General features: G+C 39.2%; 1 protein-coding gene across 1 annotated transcript; it reads right to left on the bottom strand.

Annotated features, from left to right (window-relative positions):
- Window positions 1–2,927: 2,927 nt before the first annotated feature.
- Window positions 2,928–3,416, bottom strand: LOC107465523 (uncharacterized). The gene has a single exon (XM_016084502.1). The coding sequence runs from the start codon at window positions 3,414–3,416 to the stop codon at window positions 2,928–2,930; it is 489 nt and encodes a 162-aa protein (XP_015939988.1).
- Between the last annotated feature and the right edge of the window lie 7,614 nt (window positions 3,417–11,030).

Raw genomic sequence — 11,030 nt, 5'->3', positions numbered from 1 at the left:
AGAAATAATTGCATTAATTCATCGAGACGCTGCAGAGCTCCTCACCCCATACAATGGAGTTTAGAGACTCATGCCGCCAAAGAGTACAAAGTTCAGATCTAAAAATGTCATTAGATACAAAATAAGTCTCTAAAAGTTGTTTAAATACTAAACTAGTAACCTAGGTTTACAGAAAATGAGTAAACTAAGATAGATAGTGCAGAAATCCACTTATGAGGCCCACTTGGTGTGTGCTGGGGCTGAGACTTGAGCTTCTCACGTGCTTGGGCTGTTTCAGGAGTTGAACGTCAGGTTGTAACCTGTTTCTGGCATTTAACTCCAACTTGCAACCTGTTTCTGGCGTTCAATGCAAGAATGCAACATGGAACTGGCGTTAAATGCCAGTTTACGTTGTTTATATATTTCTGGAAAGCCCTAGATGTCTACTTTCCAACCCAATTGAGAGAGTGCCAATTGGACTTCTGTAGCTCGAAAAAATCTATTCCGAGTGCAGAGAGGTCAGAATCCAATAGCATCAGCAGTCCTTTTTCAGCCTGAATCAGATTTTTGCTCAACTCCCTCAATTTCAGCCAGAAAATACCTAAAATCATAGAAAAACACACAAATTCATAGTAAAGTCCAGAAATGTGAATTTTGCCTAAAAACTAATAAAAATATACTTAAAACTAACTAAAAAACATACTAAAAACTACATGAAATTACCCCCAAAAAGCGTATAAAATATCCGCTCATCACTACGCTGATGATGCGTACGCGTGGTGTACGCGTACGCATGGGTTGCTGATGAGCGAATATTTTATACGCTTTTTGGTGGTATTTTCATGTAGTTTTTAGTATGCTTTAGTTACTTTTTAGTATATTTTTATTAGTTTTTATACAAAAATCACATTTCTGGACTTTACTACAAGTTTGTGTGTTTTTCCGTGATTTTAGGTATTTTCTAGCTGAAATTGAGGGACCTGAGCAAAAATTTGATTCAGAGGCTGAAAAAGGACTGCAGATGCTATTAGATTCTGACCTTCCTGCACTCTCAATTGCGTTGGAAAGTAGACATCTCGGGCTTTCCAGAAATGTATAATAGTCTATACTTTGCCCGAGATTTGATAGCGCAAACTGGCGTTTAAACGCAAGCTTTTTACCTTTTTCTGGCATTAAACGCCAGAACTGGCATAAAAGTTGGAGTTAAACGCCCAAACTGGCACCAAAGCTGGCGTTTAACACCAGGAATAGTCTATGCACATGAAAGCTTCAATGCGCAGCCCAGACACACACCAAGTGGGCCTCGGAAGTGGATTTCTGCACTATCTATCTTAGTTTACCCATTTTCTGTAAACCTAGGTTACTAGTTTAGTATAAAAACTAGTTTTAGAGATTCATTTTGTACCTCATGACATTTTACGTCTGAATTTTTATCTTCTACAGCATGAGTCTCTAAGCCCCATGGTTGGGGGTGAGGAGCTCTACTGTGTCTCAATGGATTAATGCAATTATTTCGGTTTTCTATTTAATCACGCTTGTTTCTATTCTAAGATATTCATTCGCACTTCAACATGATGAATGTGATGATCCGTGACACTCATCACCATTTTCAACTTATGAATGTGTGCCTGACAATCACTTCCGTTCTACCTTAGATTGAGTGTGTATCTCTTGGGTTCTTGGTTCACGAGTTTGATTGCCTCTCCTTACAATAGAGTGTTCAAATCTGTGAAACCAGAGTCTTCATGGTATAAGCTAGAATCAATTGGCAGCACTCTTGAGATCTGGAAAGTCTAAACCTTGTCTGTGGTATTCCGAGTAGGATCTGGGAAGGGGTAACTGTGACGAGCTTCAAACTCACAAATGTTGGGCGCAGTGACAGTGTGCAAAAGGATCAATGGATCCTATTCCAGCACGAGTGAGAACTGACAGATGATTAGCCCTATGGAACCCGTAGTTGGACGATTTTCACTGAGAGGACGGATGGTAGCTATTGACAACGCTGATCCACCAACATACAGCTTGCCATGGAAGGAGCCTTTCGTGTGTGAAGAAGACAATAGTGGGAAAGCAGAGATTCAGAAGATAGAGCATCTCCAAAACCTTAACCTGTTCTCTATTACTGCATAACAAGTATTATTCATTTCATGTTCTTTTACTTTTTACAAACAAAACTTTTTTCATTATTAATCTCCTGACTAAGGTTTACAAGATAACCATAGATTGCTTCAAGCCGACAATCTCCATGGGATCGACCCTTAATCACGTAAGGTATTACTTGGACGACCCAGTGCACTTGTTGGTTTGTGGCACCGGAGTTGTGAAAAGTGTGAATCACAATTCCGTGCACCAGTTGTGCACAAAGGGAGGTGGCGCGTAAGCGTCGGCCACGCAGACGCGTGACCGTGTTTGTGCTACTAGCGCGAGGGCAACGTGGCTCTTGCACAACCTTCTATTCAAATAGGGATGTGTGCCAAAATGCAATATGATGCGTGCGCATCAAACACACGTACGCGTAGAAGTGATTATTGTGAAAGTGACGCGCACACGTCGTAGACGCGTACGCGTGATGCATTTTGTGCCTTGGGCATAGTGCTAGCACAAAGCCAGCCAAAGTTTCGGCCACTACACCTTTTACGTCGAATTCGCAAGTTCTCGCATGCGCGTCATTGACGTGTACGCATGGCATGCCAAATTCTCAGATGACGCGTACGCGTGGGGGACGCGTACGTATGGTGATGCTTATGCGATTGGCACACTTTCTGCCCTGCTCCCATGTAACTTTCTGCCATTTTCTTATATGCAGATGCAAGTGCATACTATATGCAGAAAGAAGGAGAAGAATCACTAAAAATAAAAACTAAGAAAAGAGGAACGATCATACCATGGTGGGTTGTCTCCCACCCAGCACTTTTCTTTAACGTCCTTAAGTTGGACAGTCCACTAGCTCAGTCTTCCACTATGGGTGGATCCTCCAAGAGGAAGATCTCCAGCTCCTTGCTTTTCTTCATCGTCTCACCATGATATAGCTTAAGGCTATATCCATTAACCTTGATAAATTTGGAGCTTAATAGGTGACTTAAGTGAAAGACTCCGTATGGCTCTGTCTTCTCTACTCTATAGGGACCTTCCCATCTGGATCTCAGCTTGCCTGGCATGAGCCTCAGTCTGGAGTTGTAAAGGAGAACTAATTCCCCTGGTCTGAACTCTCTCCTTTTAATGTGCTTGTCATGCACAGCCTTCATCTTCTCTTTGTATAGCCTGGAGTTATCATACGCTTCTAGGTGAAGGTTCTCTAATTCCTGTAGTTGCATCTTCCTTTCAGCTCCGGCCCTCTCAAATCCCATGTTAACTTCTCGTACCTCCCAGAATGCCTTGTGCTCTATCTCCACTGGGAGGTGACAGGCTTTTCCATAAACTAAGCTGAAGGGGCTCATCCCTATAGATGTCTTGTATACTGTCCGATATGCCCAAAGTGCATCTTGTAGCCTGGTGCTCTAGTCCTTCCTATGAGGCTTGACTATCTTCTCCAGGATGCGCTTTATCTCTCTGTTAGACACCTCTGCTTGTCCGTTAGTCTGCGGGTGGTAAACAGTGGCTACCTTGTGAATAATGCCATGCTTCTTCAGTAGAGCGGTCAATCTCCTGTTACAAAAATGGGTGCCTTGATCACTCACGATTGCTCGTGGTGATCCAAAGCGACAAATAATATGGTTTCTAACAAAGGAGACAACAGTGTTAGAATCATCAGTATGGGTGAGAATTGCTTCCACCCATTTGGAAACATAATCTACAGCTAACAATATATATAAGAAATCGCTAGAGTTGGAAAATGGACCCATGAAGTCAATACCCCAAACATAAAAAATCTCACAGAACATCATAATTTGTTGGGGCATCCCATCCCTCTTAGATATATTACCAAACCTCTGGCATGGGGAACAAGATTTACAGAAGGTAGCAATATCTTTAAAAAGAGTAGGCCACCAGAATCCACAGTCCAAAATTTTTCTAGCTGTTCTTTGAAGGCCAAAATGTCTACCACTCTCAGAGGAGTGGCAGGCCTTTAAAATGGACTGGAATTCTGATTGAGGCACACATCTTCTAATTATCTGGTCAGCACCATACCTCCATAAATATGGATCATCCCAAATATAATATTTGGACTCGCTTTTCAGCTTGTCCCTCTGATGCTTAGTAAAATTGGGGGGGGGGAATGTATGACTAACTAGATAATTAGCCACTGGTGTATACCAAGGAACTACTTCAGATATTGCATGCAAGCTATCAAATGGAAAAGAATAATTGATAGGAGTGGAGTCCTGCTTGATGTGCTCAAGGCGACTCAAGTGGTCCGCCACTAAATTCTAAGAACCACTCCTATCTTTAATTTCTAAATCAAATTCTTGCAGTAACAGTATCCAACGTATCAGCCTTGGTTTGGACTCCTTTTTAGCTAACAAATATTTGAGAGCTGCATGGTCTGAGTACACTACCACTTTAGTGCCAAGTAAATAGGCTCGGAATTTATCCATAGCAAAAACAATAGCTAAAAGCTCTTTTCAGTGGTAGCATAATTAGACTGGGCAGTGACTAAGGTCTTGGAAGCATATGCAATTACAAAAGGATCCTTACATAATCTCAAAGGGCTGGCTCTAGTCTGGTCCTCTCACTATTGGAGCTTGAGTCAGGGCGATCTTCAGCTTATCAAATGCTTCCATACAGTCCTCACTCAGCTCAAATTCAACATCCTTCTGTAGCAGTCTAGATAGAGGTAAAGCTACCTTACTGAAGTCTTTGATAAATCTCCGATAAAACCCTGCATGACCAAGAAACGAACGGACTTCCCTCATGGAGGAGGGGTAAGGCAGACTATAAATGACATTTACCTTTTCTGGATCTACAGAAATACCAGTATTAGAGACAACATGTCCTAGAATAATACCTTGTTTGACCATAAAATGACACTTTTCAAAATTCAAAACAAGGTTTGATCTAACACACCTGTCTAATACTCTAGATAAACTATCCAAGCAAAGGCTAAAGGAATCACCATGTACGCTAAAATCATCCATAAAAACATCAATACAATTCTCAATAAGATTAGAGAAAACACTCATCATGCACCTTTGGAAAGTAGCTGGTGTATTGCATAATCCAAAAGGCATTCTCTTGTAAGCATAAGTTCCAAAGGGACCTGTAAAAGTAGTCTTTTCCTTATCTTCAGGAGTTGTATGAATCTGAAAATAGCCTATGTAACCATTTAAAAAGCAGTAATGTGATTTACCTGACAGGCGATCCAGTATTTGATCAATGAATGGTAGGGGATAGTGATCCTTACGAGTGGCTTGATTGAGGCGCCTGTAGTCAATGTACGCCCTCCAAGAGTTCTGTACTCTAGTTGCTATAAGCTCTCCTTGCCCATTCTTTATTTTTGTGACTCCAGACTTCTTGGGCACCACTTGCACTGGGCTGATCCATTCGCTATCTGAGATGGGGTAGATGATATCTGCTTCCAGTAGTCTGGTCACTTCCTTCTTGATAACCTCCAAGATGGTTGGATTCAGCCTTCTTTGGGTTTGACGAACAGGCCTTATTCCCTCTTCTAGAAATATTTTGTGCTCACAAACTAGAGGGCTGATGCCTATTATATCCGCCAAGCTCCACCCAATTGCTTTCTTGTGTCTTCTCACCACGCTAAGCAACTGCTCCTCCTGTTGGGTTGTGAGTTCCCTTGCAATGATAATTGGGATCTTCTAATTGTCCTCAAGGTAAACATACTTGAGGTGGGGAGGAAGGGGCTTTAACTCCAATTTCTGCTCTTGACTGGGCACTGGATCGTCTAGAGCCAGTGATGATCGCATAATGTCCTCATTGTGTTAAGAGGGGTTCCCCACACTTGGACCTTGCTCCATGTGCATCTCTTCTACTGCTTCTTGGTGAACTGCAGCCACTGTCTCATCAATGATGTCACACTGGAAGATGGAATGGTCTTTCGGAGGATGCTTCATAGCCTCATTCCTAGATTGAAGCTCACTGCTCAGCCGTCTATCTCAAAAGAATAGGTTCCTAAGAATGCATCTAACTTGAACTTTGAGGTCTTCAGGAATGGTCTTCTGAGCAAGATGGATGATGACTTTCCTGAGTCATTTTGGGGCATCTCCAAGATATAGAAGTCAATGGAAAATGTGAGCCCCTTAATGCTTACTAGTACGTCCTCGGCAATTCCAACCACTGTAATAATGTTTTTCTCTGCTAACACAAAATGAGCTACCGACCTTTTTAAAGGAGGGAGCATCAAGGCATTATATATAGACAAAGGCATAATACTCACGCACGCTCCTAGATCACACATGCAGTCAGAAAATATTACATCCCCAATGGTACAGTTAACCATGCATGGACCTGGATCACTGTATTTTTCAGGTATTTCCCCCATCAATGCAGATATAGAACTACCTAAAGGAATAGTTTCTAATTCATTAATCTTATCCTTATGTATGCACAAATCCTTTAGAAACTTCGCATATTTAGGTACTTGCTGAATAACATCAAAAAGGGGAACATTTACCTCAACCTTTTTAAAGATTTCTACCATTTTTGGGTCAAGTTCCATCTGTTTTCTAGGCTTTCTCGTAAAAACTACTTTAAAAATATTATTTAATTATCAATTTGCTAATTGACTTTCAATCAAGTATTCTAATTTAAAAGTAGAGATAATATAATTAATTTTCTTTGTTTATAAAAATTAAAGTATTAAAATTCGAAATCTCAATTATTTAAATTCTATCATATAAAATTCTTATTCTTTTATAACTATTAAGTTTTATAATTTAAATATAGAAAATTATTCGATAATTATAAAATTAAGTAAAATTTTTATTTTATTTATCAAAATTTGATTTAATTTCTATTTTAATTATTAAAACTTATATTTTAATTTTAAAATTTAAAAAATTAAAATAAAAGGTAATTATTTTTTTTATAACAGACTTCTTATTTTTCAACCAAGTAGTTTTAGTTAACTACTCATTTCATTGGTTTTCTAACGGAACCATTTTTGTTGATGTCCACTAATTTTTTTTAACGAGAATTAAACTATGTTTGTCTTTTGTGATATAATATAATTTATTCTGTCGTATACTTGTTTAACAGTCGATTTATCTTCTTATTTGTTTTACTTTATTTTTACGTATATAATCATCTATTTAATTCTTCCATTCTCACATAATCCTTTATATTTATTTAATTTATGTATTCGTTTTATAATTTGCGGAGGTAATTCTCTACATCTATAATCTTACGGCTAATGTTTAAGATTTACTGTTGAAAGCGGTTGGATTTTCTTCACGGAGATTTGGGTTTATAATAGGTTTGATTATTCTGTTGGTTTTTATAATTTTACAATTTTTTTAATTAAGTTTCTATATTTTTTTTAATTAGGTTTTTGTACTAATTTTTTTTCAATTGAGTCTTTATTTTTTTTTCTTTTTATTTGAGTTTCTGCACTAATTTTTTTTATGCTATTGATATGGAACAAGAGAGAGAGAATCGTCTTCGCGAATCCATACTTCATAAAGAGCTAGAGGAGGCACTAAAGGTGAAGGTAGGAGAGACCCTTGAAGATGAAGGAGCAATTGAAGGGAGTTGTCATGGAAAGGTAATCATCAAGGAGGAACAAGAGTTAAGGGATCATTTCCAGGAAACAGTGGATCAATTTCACGCAACCCTTCATCAATTGAATCAAGCGATAAATCAATTAGCTTCCCGACGTTCGAACACTCAAGGAACCCCCATGGCTTCATGTGGACAATCTAATGAAGAATGTAGCATGAAGGAGACATTAGAAACTCCGGTGGATAGTAAGGAGCATGAATTTGTACTGGAACAAGTGGAGGAAGCTAGAATTATTAAAGAAGAAGAAGTGGTTGAAGACTTAGGAGATGCTGAACCTCCATTGGAAAGTCCATTCATAAAGCCTCCTTCCAAGATGCTTGAAATTAATGTTGAGGAGGATGTACAACCTCCAAGGAACATCATGGTTGAAGACTTGGAAGAGGTTCATCAAGAGATGGAGTTTAAAGAAGAAGAAGCACAACCTCCCATGCCCTTAGTAAACAATGAAGAAGAAGTTGAATTGGAAGAAAACCACCAAGAGGAAGAGGTTGAAATTGAAGAAGCTTACAAAAAGGTGGAAGTTGTCAGAGAAGAGCACAAGGGAGTGGAGCTTGAAAATTCATTAGAAATATCTCTCCCAAGACCATTACCGTCCAACACAACATTCAAGTGGGTAAAATTCCTATCCTTATCCTTTACTTTCCCACTTGAATATGGGCTACTAGAGACGGATGGTCAGCTTAAAGCTCTTTTTGGCATTAAGAGTAAGCGGAAGATGGTCAGTGGTAAGAATTGTCCTGCAAGGTTCATTATGGTTGGAAGCTTTAAGTTTAAACGCAAAGGTTGATGTACAGCTCAACTGAATGGGTCTAAGAAGTTGTTTGGCCGCTTTAGTGAGAATTCAGACTGCTTGCCACCTGGATGGAATAATGAGAATCAACTTGAAGATGGGTGTAGAAACAAGATTTGGGATCCAGTAATATATGAGGATCAATTTTGGGAACTCAAAGCTTATGAAGAACTCCATCAAAGCTTGAGGAATTTACTTAGTATGGATAGAGCTTATTGGAAGACCAAGCATTGGTGGAAGTTTCAAGATGAGTTCAAGCATAAGCCACCATGACAAGGAGTTCGCCAAATGTCCAACTTAAGGACTTTAACTAAAAGTGCTAGGTGGGAGACAACCCACCATGGTATGATCGTTCCCTTTTCAGTTTTAATTCTAGTTTGTTTTGTTTGTTTTTGAGTTTTGATTGAACCTGGAATCATGCATACTTGCATAGCATTCATATTAAGCATTGCATTCTGCATACTGCATTATAAAACAAAAAATTTGCACGCGATGCGACAGCGTCGCTGACGCGTCTGCGTCGCAGGTGCTTTAGGGAGAAACGAAAAGTGAACAGAGAGTCACGCGAGAGCGTGGCTAGAGGCGTGCCTTTGGCACAAATTTGACCCACGCGACCGCGTTGCTGACGCGTCCGCGTCATGTGGGAAAAATGCCTCCCACGCGTCCGCGTCACCCACGCAAACGCGTGCCCTGTAAATCGACGTAAAAAGGGTGTATGGCCGAAAGTTGAGCTGGATCGTGGCTGGACTCGTGCTAGAAGCACAAGCCTTACCACGCGGACGTATGGCTAACGCGTCCGCGTTAGATCTCTATAATGGCCACTCACGCGATCGCGTCGACCACGCGACCGCGTCACCCTGGAATTTGGCAATAATGAATTTTGAACAAAGAGTTGTGCGAACGCGAGACTGCCCTCGCGCCAGTAGCACAAAATGGGTCACGCGTCCGCGTGACCGACGCGACCGCGTCGATTAATTTAAGCGCAAGTCGCGCGACCGCGTCCCCCACGCGTCCGCGTCGCTTGCGCCGCACAACTTATCCAGAGCAGCCAAATATCTTATCTTTTCTTTCCTATATCTAATTCTTTTCTTCCCTTCTTATTTCTTTTCTTCTTTCTTCTTCCTTTTCTTACTTTCTTCTTCTCATCCCTTTTCACTCTCATTTAATTTATTTGCATAGTTTCATTCATTGCATTATTTTCATTGGTGTTAGAAATTTATTTATTTTACTTGTGGATTATTCAAAGAATTGTTTGTCAATTATATAATTTTTTTTAAGGTTGCTTGCATGCTCAACTGAATACTTTCAATAACTTATTTACCATGCATGCTATGTGTTTGTGAAAAAGCCCGTATAGCATCATGCACTACTTTATTATTATCCTACTACTATAATGCCTATTTTTCACAAAACCCTTTCCACATTTTATTTTTAATTATAATTGTCAATACAAACGTGATTGTCGGTTTGTTATGAGTAATAATACATTTTTAATCTTTGATACTTGATCTATGCTACTCATGCCCTTGCCGGCATGCTAATAAACATCTTGCATCCAATACTCCCCATGCCTTGCTATATTTTCATTGATGAACTGATCACATGGAATCGCGACCATGTCTTTCATTCACTATTTTCCTTACTTGGCATGATTATCACTCGTACCACCCTCCTCTTTGCTCTATCCCTTTAACTTTATGTCCTTTTCTCTTCTCCCTTTTTCAGGCTGGCCACCAGAACGGGTAAAGAGAACGCCTCTACAACGAGCAACAGCTGAGGAACCACATCCCCCGCCACCTGCACATCTTTGCATGCACCGAGGACAGTGCAATCTTTAAGTGTGGGGAGGTCGATACCGATCTCCACGGGTTAGTTATTCTCTTCTCAACACCAATATTCTATTTTCTTTGCTTGTTCATTGCTGCATTTGCATATTTGATTGCATGTTTGTTTGATTTTATGCATTTAGTTACTACTTGGTTGAAGTAATATTTTCTTTTTCAAGAAATTTTTATAGTATTTCACTAATTTAAATTGAAAAATTTGTGTTAAACTTGTTTAGAAGTTGTATTTGGAACATAGTTAAAAGTTAGAACACACAACCTGTAAGACCTTGAGCTTATTTACATGGTTACATTGTTTAACCATAAATATTTTATTCTTGTGTGTTTTCTTCTCTATGATTGCAATCTTTACTTTGTTTCATTCTATATGTCCATTATTTAGTGTATTTACATGCTTGCATATGATTGAGGTCATTATTTATTTTAGCTCACTTATCCCAAATAAGCCTACCCTTTAAATTACCTTTGTTAGCCACTTTGAACTTTTTAATCCCCTTCTGTTCTATAACCACATCACTAGCCTTAAGCAGAAAAACAAATTAAATATCCCAATTGAATCTTTGGTTAGCTTAAGATAAAGATTATGTATCAACTAAGTGTGGGAAAACTGTGGGAACATGGGTTAATAAAGGGAATGTATCATGTTGCTAATTTTGAAGATTGAGAAATTTGGGAACCTACTCATGAAAAACAGAAAATCAAAAATTTCATATGCATTGATATGATATTTCAGTTTTTAC

The sequence above is a fragment of the Arachis duranensis genome, chromosome 9 (assembly GCF_000817695.3).
Source record: "Arachis duranensis cultivar V14167 chromosome 9, aradu.V14167.gnm2.J7QH, whole genome shotgun sequence".
NCBI lineage: Eukaryota > Viridiplantae > Streptophyta > Magnoliopsida > Fabales > Fabaceae > Arachis > Arachis duranensis.
Note: the sequence above shows the minus strand (reverse complement) of the source record. Positions and strands in the feature narration are given on the sequence as shown.